Source organism: Alosa alosa, chromosome 8, assembly GCF_017589495.1.
Source record: "Alosa alosa isolate M-15738 ecotype Scorff River chromosome 8, AALO_Geno_1.1, whole genome shotgun sequence".
Taxonomy (NCBI): Eukaryota; Metazoa; Chordata; class Actinopteri; order Clupeiformes; family Clupeidae; genus Alosa; species Alosa alosa.
In genome coordinates, this window is record NC_063196.1 from 10,810,891 (window position 1) to 10,829,671 (window position 18,781).

Consider the following 18,781-nt stretch of genomic DNA (forward strand, 5'->3'; position numbering starts at 1 on the left):
TATCGGAGCAATATTGGGCGGCCTGCTAATTACAGAAACCATGCTCTCATTGTCCTGCCACTATTATAAATTTGGTGGTGGCCTGGGTCTATGGATCGGGCCTCCCGATTACCCAGCTGTCCGTCCCCTGATGAGGGGGAAACTGGCGGCAGCGCCATCCTTCACCAGAGTGAGCGTGGGTGGACAACGAAACAGGTGGCTCCCGTGCAAGACAGTGCACAGTTCAGGGTGGCTTATTAAAGGAAGAAAAAGAAAAGAGAAAAGTGGGCCCGCAGCAAAGTCCAAAGGGTTTCCCCTGCAACAAGACAGCTCTTCAAATCCATGAGTTGGGTTGTTTTTTTTTTGTTCTTTAAAAAAACATGTGCAACTTATGACAGATTGGCAAGTCACTGTCAAAGAGTGACATGACTCATGCCTGTAATAGCAGGAAAACAAGCTCTTTAAAACAAAGCCTGTGAATGGGGGAGGCCAAGATTACAACAGTGTATTGTTGCTTCCTTTCACAATACTATTTACTGAAAAAGGTCAAACAGCAAAATCTCAATGTAAGATATGTGAGGCCAACAGATGCGTTGGAAACCTCCTTATCTTTCAAAATTTGCGGGATTAAATTATTTTTGTAGAGGTAACAAATGATACAAGATTATGCAAAGGGCAGGACTGAACTATGTTTGCTGTACACTGAAGTCTGCCCCCCCCCCCCTCCCTAGAAGCGCTCGCGTTGTCATCCTGAAGATGGAAGACACACCGTTTATTTTTCGCCGCCGTGATTTATTACACTAAAAAGGCAGTGATTAAATGCAAAGCCCAGGCCTGCAAAAACACCGCCATGGCGCTTGGAGATCTTTCGGCGCAGTTTAGCTCAGCTTCCTCAGGCAGTAATTACCTTGCCAGGGCATTCCTGCCTAGGCTCGTAGCTAAGAGACAGCCATTTCTGTTACTCCCCCACCGCCACACACAACCGCCGCCAACCACCCCCTGCCTATGTTTTTCTTTTTTCTTTAATGCTAATCTGTACATGTCAGCACATTGGCACAGTTGGACGACTGTAGAATGACTTGCCAAAGATGAGGACGGACGTGTGTGTGTGTGTGTGTGTGTGTGAGTCGGGGGGGGGGGGGGAGTCATTTGGCTTGTTTCTTTATATTCTGTGGTGGCGGCAACGTGCCCTTGTCAACGGGGAGTGTGTGTGTGAGTGTGTGTTGGGGGGGGGGTTGAAATTGAAGGGAAGACAGGGAGCTGCACTTTTGTTTGAGGCAATTAGGTGTTACCCGAGAGCGAATTAGAGTTCCCCTGGCTTCACAACAAACACAGGACCTGCTAGCTAAGGTTACCGGTAACATGTCACAAACCGTGTCATGCTCACATAGTACCCGCTAAACATTTCTACACCACAGATCACAAACTCATCTTTGTACATGACAATTTTTTTTTTTATATATATATATATATATATATATATATATATATATATATATACACACACATACACACAATTTTAAAATGACTTGTGAATGACTAACACACTCACACCTTAACTATGATAGTGTTTTGTTTTTTATACTCAAGGCACTTGTACTGTACCATATGTAGATAGCAGCACCTTGTTACAAGCATGGCACTTCACCAGTGTGGCTACGTCCAGTTCACAGTGTCCGGGGGGAAGGGGAAGGGTTGGGTACCGTTCAATTTGTATCGATTCAGATTTCGATTCAGATTCTGCTTATCAATTCCGTCGTTTCATCATTTTGATTGCCAAAGGAACTGACATTTTTTGGATAAAATATATAATATGTCTTTATTCCAGGAGTAGTCCATGTTCTAAGCCTGAGCTGAACATTCAAAAAAGAGAATATTTATTTACACATTCTGATTCACAGACATATGCATTAGAAGACTAAGGCCTTAACATCATCTAGAGCAGCTAATTAAAATAACTGCTAGGCCTTGTTGGTTTGGATTGTTAGAAAACTTTACTTGTCTTTGTTTGCAATAATAAGGGGCCCATTGTGCTAGTGAATAGTTAGACAGAACTCAATTCAAAATAATCAGGAAATAAAATATTTCTGATTTTTTTCTTATTGATTTCTGATTTTTGTTATTGATTCTACTCTATTGTAATATTTCGGTTCAAAACCCTGGGCAGGGGGGGGTAGGTCGGTTTTGCATCGTCAGCAAATGTTCAAGTATTCAGCCCCACCCGGCCGACTCGACCAGACATCCATCGCCTCCACCAGCGAACATCCATCCATCCACTCCCACACACACACCCTCAAACTTCACGGTTACCTCCAACCCCCCATGTGTCTCCATAGCAGCAGCGCAATGTGGCGGGCCCCTGACGTTCCATCCTTCATGTGGGCGGCTGTGGGTGGACGCAGGGCCACAGGTGCCCAGGCTCTTTGTGGCTTTAGCGGGTGTGGGAGTGAGAGAGGGCGCCGGGGGTCGTGCCAAAACCCTGGGCACAGCGCGACACGACGCAACACGGCGCAGTGGGGTTGTGTTGGGAAGGCCTGAGAGGAAAAACGTTGGGAGATTCTGGGTGTCTCCGAGGAGCCCCTTAAGCTGGTCCAGGTCTGGAGTGGACAATCCACTGGACCATTCTGTGAGTATTGTGTGGAAATAACTCTGAAAAAAAACAGGCCCAGCTAATGGGATTTAAGTGAATACTGAACCATTCAGCAACACAGATAACGTGAGACAGATCAAAGCGAAATGTCAAAGCACATGATAAAGGCCAAATGCTTCCTTGTGTTCTGTCCTTTTGAAAGAGATATTTTTCATCCAGTAATTATAATACAATAAGTACAATATTAACCTAGTATTAGTACTTAATCTTATCTTTTACTTTTGCGTGTGTATGTGAGTGTGCTTGAGTTCATGCATGCACATGGAAAATATGCATTTGCAAGAAGAACACCGGTCTGACATCTATAGTTGCATATGCAATGCTGGATTAGGGTTGACTTGGCAAATTAATTGGAAAATCAATGAGCAACAGGTTCCTGTAGTGTTCTCTACTGTCTGCGGCTACTGTAAGCTGCTACTCAAAATTAACAGGACATCAATGAGGATGTTTTAGCAAAACAAAAAAACAACATAAATTTCAGCTAACCAATGTCAGTCTACCAGACAAACAACAGTACAAAAATGTCCCCTCACTCTAACATGTTTGTACAATTTTAAACAGATCCTCTTCAAAAATCGAGAAGATATCATGTAAAGCCAAAAATATTACAAACTTGCAAATGAACTGAAACGTTTGACAGGCATCCACAAATACAGGAAATGGAAAACAGGAAGAGTGGGTGAAAAGGGAAAAAAAAAAAAAAAAAAAAAAAAAACACACACATGCACGCACACACACAATAATAACACACACACACACAGGCGATCCGGCATTGACACGACGAGCCGTGGGTAAAAAATGACTAAGTTTGGTTGATGTATGAAGCAGGCGGGAGTCCATTCATCAGTCGGCCCCTGAGCGCTCGCCCCGGCCAGTCCCTCAAGTCGCGGGCCGCAACGCTCCCCTTTTGACTGATTAATTAGCCAATCAGAAGACATTTTTCACCGGCGGCAGGAGGGTTTATTTCAGCTAATGCCCGGGCCCCTTCCTAACAGACTCATTCCAGCCAAGTCGGCTCTTTCTTGCGGGGCCCTGCCGACGATACGGGGAGAGAGAGGAGAGGAGTGCAGGGGTGTGTGAAGGGGGTGGTGGTGGGTGAGGGGAAAGAGAGAGAGAAAGCGTGTATGTGTGTGTGCGTGTGTTGTGTGTGCGTGTGATAAATCATAACCTTACTCCACCCCTGCAGCTCTCTAACTAAAACCCCCAAGGAGAAGCGACAGAGAGAGAGGGAGAGAGAGTGTGTGTAAGAGAGAGAGGGGGGGGGATGTGTATAACAGATAGCACTGAAAAATGAAACTGCAAGAGAGTATAAAGCAGCCTAACAGACAGAGACGAGAGAGAGAGAGAGAGAGAGAGAGAGAAGAGAGAGACAGAGGACAGAAAAGACACAGGGTAAAACATATAGACAGAGAGAGGGCAAGAGAGAACACTGGGACTGAGACACAGTAACAACAGTGCAACACAGAGACAGGGGGAGAGCGAGAGAGCGAGCGAGCGTAAAAGACAGGCAGAAAGATGGAGAGACCGAGAAAGACAGCAAGAGAGAGAGACTTCAGACTTCTGGGACCCCCGGGGGGCATATGGTGCCCAGGCCCAGTGAGCCAGAGACTGCGCCCTGCTGGCCAGACCTGGCGTGAGTCCCCAGCAGCAGGACGGGACCGGACCCGGCTATGAGCGGTGACCAGCGAGCCCTCGTCTTGTTGGGCAGTGACTAATGATAGTAAGGGGGCTGGTAGAGGTCGGTGTGTGTGTGTGTGGTGGTAGGGGAGGAGACAGCAGTGATTGATCACAGGTAGGTTCACAGACAGACAGCTGCTGTGTTGCTTGTGTGTATGTGGGGTTGTGAATCTAGTGTGTAGTTTGAGTGTGTATATATATATATATATATATATAGTGTTTGTGGTGGTGTGTATGTAGGGTGTGTGAATATCTAGTGTGTATACAGTCTATCTAGTGTTTTTGTGTATGTGTATCTGATCTGTAGGCCCAGGTAGATGGACAGCTGCTGCTGCCACAGCATGGGGCACCGCTTAAGGCACCGAAAGGAAACTGGGTAATGATTACTTCCTGTTCCTAAACTGTACAGGTAACAGGGAAGCTACACCAGGCGCGCAACTGAAGCGTTCCGTTCATGTTGCCTCTGCTGCAACAATCAGCTTCCACTATTATTAATGGAAGTAGCTACACCAGACGTGATGCGTTCGGAAAAAATAGACCAGTCTTTTTTACGCGTTGCGAACGGAATACTTCAGTTACGCGCCTGGTGCAGCTTCCCTGTAAGGTTAATCCATTCCATTTAGAAAGCTGAGGAAAACTAGGCATCCAGGATTCCACTTGAGACAAAATTTCACCTTTTCCATGTTGTTTTTTTTTTTTTTGATAGTCTGGTACAGGTATGAACAAAGTGCTGGTAATCACCTTGAAGATGAAGAGGAGAACAGGAAGGGGCCAGAGGCCTGATCTGCTCCCAGGGCCCAAACAAACACTGCTGGCTTTGATCTGGAGCCAGCCATGTATGAGAATCAGAGGGTGGGGGGTAGAGGGGAAAAGAGGAGAGAGAGAGTCAGTGTGTGTGTGTGTGTGTGTGTGTGTGTGTGTGTATGGTGTGTGTGTGTGTGTGTGTGTGTGTGTGTGTGTGTGTGTGTGTGAGAGAGAGAGACAGGGGGGGTTGAGGGGGAAAGAGGGGAAAAGAGGAGAGAGAGAGAGTCAGTGTGTTGTGGGTACACTGGGGTATGCCTTGATGTGGGGTGTGTGTGCTTGTGAGTGTGTGAGTTGAGTGAGAAACAGTGCTTATTTCACATGTTTGCGTGTATAAGTATCTGAGAGGAGATGTATGTGTATTAAACGTGTGTGAGAACTGGTGTTATACCTTTATGTGAGAGGCACACAGAGAGAGCATGTTCGTGCTTGTATGCGTGAGACAGTGTGCGTGTCTTTGTGTACTCCTGTGTGTGTGTATATACGTGTGTGTATACGTGTGTGTGTGTGTATACGTGTGTGTGTGTGTGTCAGGGAGCACTGTGACGAGAGATAAGAGGCTGGCAGGAAGCTCACAGGAGGGAGGAAACCCCTGGTGAAGGAGGTGGGAACGAGGACGGCCAAGACCTCCCCAGTTCACGCGCACACACACACACGTACACACACACACACACACACACACACACACGTGTACACACACACACACACACACACACACAGGCCTGTCCCACACAGGACTGAGAAGCACACAGCGCTACCTACCTGCCTGCACAATGGCTGACCAGAGGGGGTACTGGTCCTCAAGGGACCTGCAGAGTTATCTTGGGCACTGCATCGTGTCAGACCAGAGTGGAGAATGGTCTACATCAACAGTCACTTTCCAGTGACTGATTCTGATAGTAGAACTACAAAACTGAAGATTCCGTGTACTTAATAAAGCTTACTAAATGATGCAAATTAGAGGGTCAAGACTTGACTTTTGGTAATGGTTGTACTGTAGAACCACAACAATGCTGCAGAGAAGGCACAACAGATCACGGTGCTTGTAGGGGTTCAGCTAGGCTGTTAGCCTAGCCTAGTTTAAAAGACCATCAAGTGTGTCACTCTCTGACACAAATACAAACACACACATACACAAATTACACACCCACGCATAAAATCACACATCTAAACACAATCATTCTTGCACACACACAGAAACACACATCTCACACACACAAACACTCTTGCGCGCGCATGCGCGCACGCACGCACACGCACACACACAATAGCCCTCCACCCCCGCTCCTCCTCTCTTTCCTCCCCTGGTCTAAGTGCCCTTTCTCTGGCTGGTCCTGCCAGCGGTCCGGGCCACTGGGCCTCTGGGGAGCCCATTGTGATTGTGCTCAGATCGGTTTTCGATCCGGTCAATGAAGTCCCTCCTGAGCCGCGCAATAATAAAGCCAAGCAAAAACGATTAGCACGAGAGAGAGAGGAAGACAACACCCCCACACACACACACACACACACAAAAAAAGAAAAGAGTCAGAAAAAGATGGGGGTGGAGAGGAGAGGGGGAAAAAAAATCAGTCCACCTGCATTTCCAATTTTTTCCTCCCTAAAGCCAGGGACTGGAGAATGGGGGCCTATTGTGATTGCGGTCCGATGAGCCCCTGGACCTGTTTTTGAAGACTGTGCCCCCCAAGCCCAAGTGTCCAAGAAATGGACAGCCGAGAACCAGAGCCATGGTGTCTGCTCTCGTCATGATATGGGATGGGTGGATTCTGCCCAACAGCAGAGGTCCGCCAACCACACCTGGGCCATCAGGGAAAGGAGGGGAAGACTCCCAGGTGGTTGAACAACTTGCTCTGAGGCCTCAGTGAGACACTGAGGCGGAGGAGGAGAAGAGTGTCTGAATACGGCGCTAAGCTCACGCTAAACTACAAATGGTAAAAGGAGTTCAGTCACTTTGTCACAGCAAAAGCACTGACTCACCACTGACAAGCCTTGAAACGACTTAATGACGAACATGTGCGCTTTGGACAAAAGCGTAACCATAACCATAACCATAACCATGTGAACATCAAAAACAATGTGGGAGTGCAACTGATGTTTTTTTATTACTTAGTGCATTCTTACTACTTAATGTGTAAGTAATTAGTGATGGCAGCCTTCAGTGTTTGCTTTAGGGAAGCAGGTAACTCCTGTTCATGTTAACAAGGCAATCATATTGTCAAGATATAATACACCAGGAGACACCAATATACCATGATTTTTGGTGTCTATGACACTCGCTTGAGCATATCTGATTCTGATTCCATTTCAGCTGCAATTATGTCAATTTACTGAACTGCTCTCTGAAAACCTAAACATCAACACAAACGCCTAGCAACATTCCCAACATAAACAAAGATAAGCGCACCGAAAGTGCACCTGCTGACAGAGAGGAAGGGGGTAAGAGAGATGACACTCTTTCATCATGGGTAAAAGAGTAAGTATTGTTTACAACCAAATGCGGAAGGCACCGACTGGAATGACTGAAATGGGAGCAAAAACCACTAAAAGGTGGCAGTAAATTCCCAAGACGTTAACGTCTTTACTTCAGTGCCAAGTCATGCCAAAGCCGCACAGCCAAAGTGATGACACACGTACCAAATCAAACCACGAGGAGAAAATTACTGCCTGACAGTCTTGGGAAAATGCTTTCACTGGAATTAAAACAACACAAGCACACCCTGCAGTAAACCGAGTGAGGCCTCGTTTACCACCTAAGGGCCAAACCAGCGTTTGGCCGTCTGAGCAGTGAAGTGCTGTCATCTGCTAGGCCCTCTATTGGCATCGGGGCGAAACGGTCACGACCAAATCCGACGATGTCAACCTGTTCCCTTCAGGACTAAATGATTTTACTGTGGCAATCTTTCAAAAAAGTTTCAAAGCGAATCTTCCAGGATTTTTTGCTCGAGTCATCATGAACGCACAGGGGGCAGACTTAAGCGCTTATTACACCCTGAGGCGTTATGTCTTCGTCGAGATTGGGTCTCGATGGAACATTACCTGATATGGCTGTTGCTCTAAGAAACAGCTCAGGAGGCAGAGACGGAAAGAGGGGGAGGAGGTTCAAGATGGAGGGAGGGAGAGGGGGACTAATCCTTTAACGGGATTTTGAGTGCTCTCTCTCTCCCTCTCTCTCTCTGTCCGGCTTTGGCCTGTGTTGGGGTGAGGCACTGCACGCTATGACACGGCTAATCGGGTGACTGCAGGGCGTCGTCACATGACCTCACGAGAATCAACCAGCCTTGCTTACTTACCGCAGAGGAGCCGAGGCGGATGAGGAGAGGGGAGGAAAGGGGTGTGTGTGTGCATGTGTATGTGAGTGAGTGTGTTGAGTGAGTGTTTGTGAAGGTGTGTTAAGAGTGTATGGGTGTCCGTATGTTTGTGATGGTATGTTAAGAGTGTTTGTCTCTGTTTGTGAGGGTATGATAGAGTGTGTGTGTTTCAGGGAGGGCTTTTGAGTGTTTGGAAATGTTTCCGTTCTTTTTTTTTTTGTACACGGTGCCAATGTCACGTACCTCATCTTGGTCTCTTGATGGCTTTGACCTCTTCCCAAAGATGCATGCCAGGTCAGTTTCACTGCGACTGGATAGGTCTTTTCCTGAAAGGCAAACAAAAGACTTTATGAACAACAACAGAAAAAAAAACTGACGACACTCTTCCCAAAGGGAAAAAAAAAAAAAAAAAAAACTCTTCTGGCCTTGATCAACTTGTGTAAATCTCCCACGCATTTCTAGATCCTTCTATAATAAAATCTGGCAGAAACATGAAGAAACACGTCAATGCCAGTGTTGTCAGTTGTTGATTGCTTCAATGCGTACATGCCAGCTGCTGATTGATGGAGTAAAGGACACAATCTAAACAAATGAGACCTAACTGAAGCAGGCAGCTGTTTTGAACTTGGGCCGAGAGGAAAGGTGTTGGAGAAGCAGCAGAAAGACTGTGGGTGGAGGTGGGGGGTTGGGGGGGATGGGGTCAGCGTTCTGTGCTGCCACCGCCACTGAGGTAGCTTATAGGGAGGGGGGGAAGTAAAACAGCCAATAAAAGAAAAACAAACGAAGCAAGAGAGGGCTCCACCTTGCCTCGCAATTTATTTATTTTTCTTTCTTTCTTTCTTTTCTTTTTTTTCCAGACCCTCAAAGGCTCCAGGATCGGCTGGCTGTCCGTCTCGGCCTCCCTACCTCCAGTCACACTCGTCCAGCTGCATCCTCTTCCTTCAGCCCGGCTCCTGATAACATTTGGTTATTTATTGCTTCTAGCCCCCTTCTCCCCCACATACACACACATTTTTTTTCTGCCTGTTTTTTCAAAGGGCGCCTCTGCCTTACAAGCTCACCAGAAGAAGGTGGGAGACGGAGGTGAAAAAAGAGCCAAGCTATCCAGGGAGGGTCAAAGTGGCCTAAACAAAAAGCCCGGGTCATGCAAACTATCTATTGATCTCAAAGGAGTTCCACCATCACACCCCCACCCCCCATAAACACACATATACACACACACACACACACACACACACATACCTCTTCAAGCCAGAAATTGGTGTGTGTGTGTGTTTGTGTGGGGGGTGGGGGTGTAAAATGTAAAAAAGAAAAAGAAAACTTGACCTTCTCACACTCCACATAAACAGATTAACTAAAAAGAGTGAGTGAAATGTAGATTCTAGTAACACCAACCCCTTACTCTCTTTCGCTACTTCATAATATGCTAACATAAATGGCTGGCAGCCAATGGAAGGCCCCTACCTGGCCTGCACTGCTGAGCCAAGAGAGAGCAGGTATTAAGGGATACCTGTGGGGGTGGGGGTAAGGGTGAGGGTTGTTAGGTTGACAGGTGATATGGCAACAGGCGCAACTGAACACGGGCCAAACCAGCTTAGCAAAATCACAGAGACTTTCAGGAGATGGACAAGCTAATCTGACAACCAACAAACTAACTGGCTCCCATACAAGAAAATAGGGCCAAGATCAAACGTGCTCCCAAAATGACATGGAAATTGTTGACAGATAAAGCCGTGTCTGTCAAAAGATTTCAGCAATCGTCCCATCTTGTTCAACGGAAAAACACAAGTAGAGTGTTAATAGCGCTAACTGATGGAGTCAAACTTCAGGACATCCTGTAACAGTTAGTCTGCATCCATCATGATGAGGAATCAACACTCCTAAGGGTGGATGAACCACCTGGAAATGGGAACGAAACAGGCCATGTGATGCAGGGGAGTGCTCGATATTCTGCTTTAACTCAGCAGCTTATCAGTTGATGAATAGGCAGCCAATTAAAAATGGGTTACTGGTTTACACACGAAAGAGCAAGTGAGCGAGCAAAGGGCTAGTTCTGGAGAGACTCGTGCCTTTCTACAGAGACAGGGAGGCCATCAATCATGCCCAGAGTCAGCCAGGGCCAGTCATCAGAAGCAGAGTTTTAGAAACAACAGAATGGACGTTTTTATGCAAAAACTAAGCGTCCTCACCTGTGAACCACAGAATACACATCAATGGAGGGACTAATGATCAAATGTCACTCAAAAATTATGAGTCATACTTAGATAGTGCCACATAGTGCTACATTGGTTCTCAGATTATGGGGGGGGGGGGGGCTCTTAAAGCTCTTAATTGTAATTTAAGGTTAGAGTTAGGGGTTGAGTTTGGTTAAGATGATGTTCAGTGAACAATGTAAAAGGCAGAATTTGAGTTCTAACATAATCAGTGAAGTATTCGTGGTACACTAATAAACTGTTACCAAATTGCAGGTATAAAGATGCATTCATTTACTTCTTAGTAACTACACTGAAGGTCCCCATTGAACACTGCGTATGCACTTTCTACCGCTCTAGTTCTATGATAACAATCAACTTGGGGGGGGGGGGGGGTTGAGAACAGATGCCCTTACTCAGACATTACATTACAAACTCTCTGCCTTTGAGGGTAAAGGATATATTTCTGATATATGTTCTAATATGCACCATGCACATGTTAACCTTGTGACCCAAAAGCTGGTATTTGATGGGCATGGAAATGCCATCTCAAACTCAAGCCCTGATAGTCCGCTTACTGGAGAAGGATTACCGTCTGCTTCGGAAAAACCAGAATGCACAGAGCTAGCAATGCCATCACCTACCCTTGGCAGTGGCAGACAGCAAGGCATAAGTAGCATCTGCCTACTGGCAACCTCTTCATCTTCACATGTAACCGGTTTAGCCTGGATAAATCCATTACTCGCATTAACCTGGCAACCGTCGCCTAGGGACGGATATTGCAGGCACAGGCCAACGGAAAGACAATTTGCGGCATCGCATAGCGCTAGCTGGTAACCAGGAGAAATCCAATACCATGAATACGCCCTCACGGACTCGGCCACTCGGGGGGGCGGTGGTGGTGGTGAGGTGACTGCAAAGTATTCCCACACAGCAAGACAAGACAAGGTAACTCTGCCAGGTGAAACTTATCCCGATGGGATCACACGTCATTGCAACTGTGCAATCCACAAGTAGAGCAATGTTCTATCTTCAAGACCCCCAGACACACAGTTAGACAAAGAAAGACTATAAAATAACTCTGTTGGGCCCAACATATCCAATGGGGATGAAAACACACTGGAAAAGTCATGCTCAACTGGTGGAGTAAAATACAGTGTCAGTCAAGTTAAATAAAAGCCTTTTTAACATGAATAAGGCATGTGGATTGTAGGAGTTATCTTCTTCACAACTGTTATATGTTATTACTACATGGGGAAAAAGAAGTTGACATTATGCAAGTGAGGTGGAGGTGTCCGATGAGTTGAGCTAAGGTCACAGAGCCAGGTTCAGAGGGGTTGTCTGGGGACAAAGCCATCCCTCCTCTTCACAGCGTGAAGTTTGGGTCAGGGAGCATCCATCCTATCCACTCCACACACTATCCCCATCCTCTCTCAGGCCCCTCTCCTCTCACACACACACACACACACAGCTTTTCCTCTGGCCTGCTAAATTAAGATCACAAAAAATCAAGGCGAAAGGGGGAGATGTCGTTGACAGGGAGCGTCTGGTCTCTATCTCCGAGGCCCATCAGGCGGTGATTGAGGCCATTTCGTGCACCCAAAAGCGACCGTCCTCGGCCCGCGCAGGAAACAGGAAGTGGTGCTTTTAAACGCTTTCTATTTCTTTTTTTGTGTGTGTGGTTGTGTCCTTACTGGGTGTGATAAGGGACAAGCACACTTTCCCCCACATTCCACACTGCTATGGAAAAACAGCGCAGCAACGTGAAGAAACATCAAGTGTTTTTGTTCATGATAACTACAAGCAGAGATGGTATCAGTGACCACAGCGAGGAGCTGTCTGGAAGTCTGGAACTTCTGTAGACATAACTGAAAGTCTCTGATCAACATGACTCAGGTAATTAAAACGTGGTGGTATTCCCATAAATTAGTCAACCCCTTCTGCAGTAAGTGACCTAATCCACCTGGTCAAGAGCATATGACGTGCCTAGTACTACCTTATTCAAGAGCACTAAAGTAAATGACCTGGCGAGAGCCCACTCAACTCCCCAGCTCTGTCTCGGGTCAGTGGTTAAGCTGACCGGAGAGCTCTGACCCATGACCGAAGAACGACATGGTTAAGTGGAGCAGAAGACCAACAGCTGGAAACCAAAGGAGGATATCCAAGGGTTCACTAAAAACTCAAGCACTAAACACTTACTCTTACAACACCACCTACTGTAAGCACTGTGGATGGAAAATGACAACATTTTCACTGAATTCCTCTGGTTGATATTAAGCTAATTATTAACTTAATGGGTATGATCAAGAGCATAACAAAGATTTTAGGAATCAATTTTTTCTAAATATTTAGGCTAAAATTGAGGTTTATTATCATGATTCCCAATGCCATGTTTTAATACATCTGCATAACCTTCATACCACTTATCTACACAATACCTGAAAAATCATAGAGGTGCTTCAAACGATCATACAACACAAGACAACATAATAGGACTGCTGCCATATTCTACCCTTTGTCATCATGACAGCAAATGTGTCGCTGTGTTATAGCATCAGGTCTTACAGGTAGGAAAACGTCTGTGCCTGAAGCCATCAGAAATGTGCACAACGGTTACATGTAATTATCTATTTTTAAATCTTCAGAGGCCTGGCCAACGCCTGAATTCCAGCACAGTGACTGAGAACTTCAGGCATATGTTCATGAGTAACATGGTTCAGGTAGTGTTACCACATCACCTTGGTGGGTATTGATAGCATTAAAACTGGAGATGACACATACACACACACACACACACACACACACACACACACACACCAGAGTTTCCGCTAGAAAAAAAGGGTGCCGATCACTTTGAGGTTTCGTTTTCCGGACATTTTGATGATATGCCAGTCAAATATCCTATTATCCCTTCTTAATTAGTCAAATTGAGGAAAACTGGAGACAGGCTATGTAGCTTAAATAATGACATAATCAGGCTGTATAGAATGCAACATGTTCATTAGCCTAACTTAAACATGCCTAACAAGATCTAGCCAGTATCTTTTCATGGACAGCAGGAGTCCGCATCGTTTGTTATTTTAAAAAGGCTACGTTGTTTGTTGCTGCTACCCACGTTATCTCCAGTGGTGACTGTTTAGCTTACACAGATGCACACACACAAGAATGAGCGCTCACACCACTACCCCCTAATGCTATGCCTCTTTATTTGATAACAATAAATTAAGAAATGTTTCCTATTCTGGGAAATGTTTAGTTTCTTTTTCTTTCGGCCGCGGTTCAATGATACCGTTTAATTGTGCCAGAAATTTTCCGCCGACCAGTAATCGCTTCGTCGAGGAGGCCCTAACCCTGCAGATCATAGACAGAGAACGCATAGGCCTACTGTATGCTTTGGGTAAAGAACACTTTGCATGTCCAGTGTACACGGAGAATGACAGTGTCTTGGAGCGGCCGCACCCCCCGCAACTCCACTTCCAATGTCACTGATTCCGACATACGCCCGACACTTCTGCTTTTTATCTGGTGGTGTTGGAGTTGACCAGACATCTGAGGCTTCAGACGTTAACAATTTATCATCCATCGTGTCTGGCCTCTGAAAAGACTTTTAAGGCTAGTCTGCCTGGGCCTGGCCATGTTTGAACCGCCTCACTCATTTGTTCGTTGTTTAAAATGGACGTTTTAAGCGTGCGCTTCCTATTTGAAATACAGCATAGGCTATGCGTGTTGTTTAATAACTTACTTTTCAAACGGTAGAGCCTGTTCATTTTAAAACATAGCCAGAGGATGTATAATATAGGCTTATATATTAAGGCTTATTCTCAAATTCAGATTGCGTTAGGGGACGGGATTAATAGCCAATTTCAATCGGACAATTTGACAGGAGAGATTTAATTTTGTCGGACATTTCATTTTTTTTCCGGCCAATGTCCGGTACCGGACAACGGAAACCCTGACACACACACACACACACACACACACACAAACACACACACACACCTCTTGGGGAAGTCCAATGTCACACTCACCTTTAGTGAACTTCATGTAGTGTACCCTCTTCCTGGAAGACTTGGACTTCTGCTCCAGGCTGAAGTTCTCCTGTTTGTCCTCCTGTGCAGGTTCTGGTATTCACACAATGGAGTGATTACATTGTTTAACACCTATTCAATTAGAGATTTCAAATAAAAACACACACTGAATCATCATAACGAGCACTACATCATCCCCCTATCCCCTAAAGGAGTTGTCCTCAAAGTCTTAATGGATAAATTAAAGGGGTATTGGGTTGAATAGTTGAATTATGTAAGGCATGCCAGTTTAAATCATATGAATTTTGACACAATAAGCAAGGTGCAAAGACAATCAAGGTGGTTCAGTGAGTAGGCCTATTGTGTAATTTACTGTTGAAGTAGGTCTACTTTTTTTTTTTAGCTAGGTGGTCCGTGAGGCTTTTTTTTTATTGATCAAGTGGTCCTTGGTCTGAAAAGGTTTGAGAAACACTGATTCTCGAGCTTTGCAGAAACACACAAATGTTCAGGGGATCTCAATGAATGTTAAAAGGTGCAACAGCACCACCTAGTGTGTGAAACTACTACATGGATATAGAACTCAACAATTCATTATCTTTATCTGGCTGAGACATGTGCAACAGACAGCATTTGTGTCACATTAACCCATTCGTGCTGGATGCTGCATGACCCAACATTGACCCTCCCACTGGATGCTGCGTAGCGCAACATTGACCCTCCCGCTAGATGCTGCATAACGCAGCATGTTTTTTATTTCATGTTTCTAGGTGCTACAGAGGCTTAGATATTAAATTTTGATAGACGTTGACAATTTTTAGTATGTTTTCAGAACATCAACCCTCAGGAAATAAGGTTATTTAGTCTAGAATGCCATAGGATTCTATAGGCGTTTTTAGCAGGCATTTTAGGAGTAATGGGTTAAGTACCGTTGGTGGTGTCCTGGCCATGGCAGTTGTTGAGATCTGCCAGAAGCTGATTGAAATCATCCTGATGTGCAATCCAATTATCCTACAATGTGTAACATAAATAACCCACAAGGATTGTCAGCTTCATCCAATTACTTAACACTATTGAAGTTGCAGTCAGCGATTGCGTAGGAAGTCGTTTTGTTTATGTTTATATTTCTATTTATTAGCAGACGCTTTTGTCCAAAACAACATGCATTATATTTTAACCAATAACCAAACAAAACACACCAGAGAGGTAGCTCACCCCTCCCTTCAGTATTGCCAGAGAACCTTCATGCATGGTTTCATTTTTGTTTGTGGGACAGGCTGCCCCCACTTTGTTTCCAGTTTTGGGGGCCTGGAGGGTGTTCCAAGTACATGGTTTAGTGACAAACCTGGGTAAGTTAACTCAGAGTAAGTGGTAAACCTCCTAATAGAAGAGCTGTATGCCTTCATTCTCCTAACAAAACAATGCCATAGGGCTCTTGTTGTAGGAGGTTTACCACTTAGTCGGAGTTAACTTACCCAGGTTTGTCACTAAACTACATACTTGGAATACCCCCCTGGGCTGCCTACAGAGACTGGGGTTTTGCTGCAGTGTAACCTACTCACGGAATGGGCGGCTAGCAGTCATGGGGACATTCTTACTGAGTCTGACAAAAAAAATATCATAGGCTTGAAATCGCGTACAATCGCTGACTGCACCTGAATGGTTCGTTCCTGAGCAGAGATCTTACCTCATTACTGGTACTAGTGCCCAGGCCAAGGCTGTTGTTTTTTACTTTCACCTTGATGTGCTCTGTAGCTCCCTGCTCGGTTTTCCCCAATCCCTAAAATACACACGAGAAACGTAACTGTAAACAAACACTGGAGTAGGGTTAGAGTAAAACAGATGTTAATTTGAGGAAAATGAATAAATGTAAAGAAACATTTGCACTCCACGCGTATGTTGCCATCATACTGACAGTCACGCAATAACACGTGGGTTGTCAAAACATATGCAACTGGTGACCATGCATTGAGACGTTGTTCTTCATCATAATGTGAGTTTGGTACCTACCTTGCCCTTGGACCAGCCCATTCGCTCCAGCATCTTCTGGCCGAATTTAGAGTCATCCTTACTCCAGGCGCTGTTCCTAGGATCCACAGACCATTTCTGCTTTCTGCGGGCTGTTGACACATTGAGGTTAGATTATATCTGTTTACGATTTTAAATAAAGAACTGAACAACAGGGCAAAGAATATTTTAATCACATTATCCATGCAAAAACGTTTTTACGTCGGTCAGACAATTTACCAACATTTAAAACAATCAAGTTACTGTACAAAGTTCTACTATAGGCAGAACTAGCTAGCTATTTTGCTAGCTGACTAGCCGACCCAAGAACGTGTTTCAGTCGTGGTCTGGATGTGTCAATTCATTTAAAAAGTACATATCTCAAAATTACACCCACATACTATTTCTATATGAGACACTAATGTGACATTAAGTTGCACAATATATCTAATCTATCTATCTGTAATACAGAAATAAAACTCACGTTCTGCCAGCATGGCCATCTTGAGGTCCTTGAACACATGAGGCGATTCACGACGGTGCCTTGGCTTTGCCTGTATAGAAATAAATATGATCATTTCTAATATCATTTGTATCAGAGAGGGGACGGGTGGTAATTTCACATTTTAGATATTTATATTATAGATATTAGATTTCTACAAATGAGAAATGTATCTTGAAATATTGTGTGTGACATTGAAATACACATTCGGAACTTTTTGTTGATCCGAAGTCATTGTAAAAACACAAGGGGGCGGTGTAGTATCAATTAATGTAGATGGAAGGAGAGGCTCTTGAGCAGTGGTCCCCAAACCAAAGATTGTTAAGGCGGAGCAAGATATTTCATCAGGAGCCACTTCCGGGAACCCGGATCGCACGAGGGGGGGTCAAAATCCCCCTTTATGCAGAGCAGAGGCAGCGACTGCTCCATTGAAGTCTATGGGCATAGCTCAGAATTTCACCACATATGCTAAGGTCTTGGTTCTATAGAGTTAGGAATGTGAATTTCGGGCACATTTTCATGCTCCTCAAACCCTTCTGAACATTTCAGGTACATTTTTAGCATTTTTGAGCAATCCAGTCTGGAGAAAATCAACCTTATATCAGGTGTGCGCCAGTTATTTCTGCCGCTGCTGTTGGCCGGTTGCAACTTACGCTCGTCAATACGTCATCGGCACGCCTCTTAATGCAGACAGGATTCTATCCCCATTTCGCGCCCATAGACATGAACTACGAAGAAGTATCTTGCTCCGCCTTAACAATCTTTGCCCAAACTACGGCCCGCGGGCCGGCCCGCCACCTCATTTTAGGTGGCCCCCCAAAACATGTCCGTGGTATATAGGATCCGGCCTGCACGGGAGTACGACATCGTCAAACTATAACCTCCGTAATTTCCCCCATTCATTCTCTATGGCGGGTCTTAACAGTACACATGAGTGTACTGTTAAGACCCGCCATAGACCCTAACTCTATAGAACCAAGACCTTAGCATATGTGGTAAAATTCTGAGCTATGCCCATAGACTTCAATGGAGCAGTCGCTGCCTCTGCTCTGCATAAAGGGGGATTTTGACCCCACCTCGTGCGATCCGGGTTCCCGGAAGTGGCTCCTGATGAAATATCTTGCTCCGCCTTAACAATCTTTGGTAGGCCTACCTGCAAACAATGTAAGAGGCCTCTGCTGACTGCATCAGTGCTCAAAGTATTCTAAAAATGTATCAATTAATTGTTAATAACTAACTAACTTCTATTCAAGTCATAATTCTGGAACTTTCTGGTATAATTATTTATATTTTTATTCACTCGTTCAAATGTTCATACAGAGTTCACAAAGTTCTCATCAGGTGAGTGAAAGTTAGAATGGTGGTCATTTCAGATGTTTCTGCCACCACTTCATAAAACTCATTGTTTGAGAACTTTAAATTATTTGTAGGATATTGCTTGTTCACAACTTGAGCTGTGTATGCAAAGTTCAGAGTTCAAAATATACTTTTGGGACTCCCTGCTTATAGTTTTGAGAATGCTATTATTAGTATTATTTAACTTGAGCTACATTTTACACTGATATGGCATGATGGCAATATAAACACAGATAACAATGGTATTAAATTGCAATAGCCTATAGATTAAACGTAATGGAATATTC

At 44.8% G+C, this 18,781-nt stretch overlaps 1 protein-coding gene across 1 annotated transcript in view; it reads right to left on the reverse strand.

Annotated features, from left to right (window-relative positions):
• The window catches only part of pinx1 (PIN2 (TERF1) interacting telomerase inhibitor 1), a 32,715-nt gene extending 15,536 nt beyond the window's left edge, over positions 1 to 17,179 (reverse strand). Inside the window, exons 1-6 of the mRNA XM_048250431.1 lie at positions 17,121 to 17,179; positions 16,640 to 16,749; positions 16,317 to 16,409; positions 15,559 to 15,640; positions 14,633 to 14,725; positions 8,656 to 8,738 (exon numbers count right to left, since the gene is read on the reverse strand). Of these exons, the coding sequence (XP_048106388.1) occupies positions 8,656 to 8,738; positions 14,633 to 14,725; positions 15,559 to 15,640; positions 16,317 to 16,409; positions 16,640 to 16,749; positions 17,121 to 17,139 (480 nt within the window). The 5' untranslated portion in view covers positions 17,140 to 17,179. The remainder of the gene's footprint in view (positions 1 to 8,655; positions 8,739 to 14,632; positions 14,726 to 15,558; positions 15,641 to 16,316; positions 16,410 to 16,639; positions 16,750 to 17,120) is intronic.
• Positions 17,180 to 18,781: the final 1,602 nt, after the last annotated feature.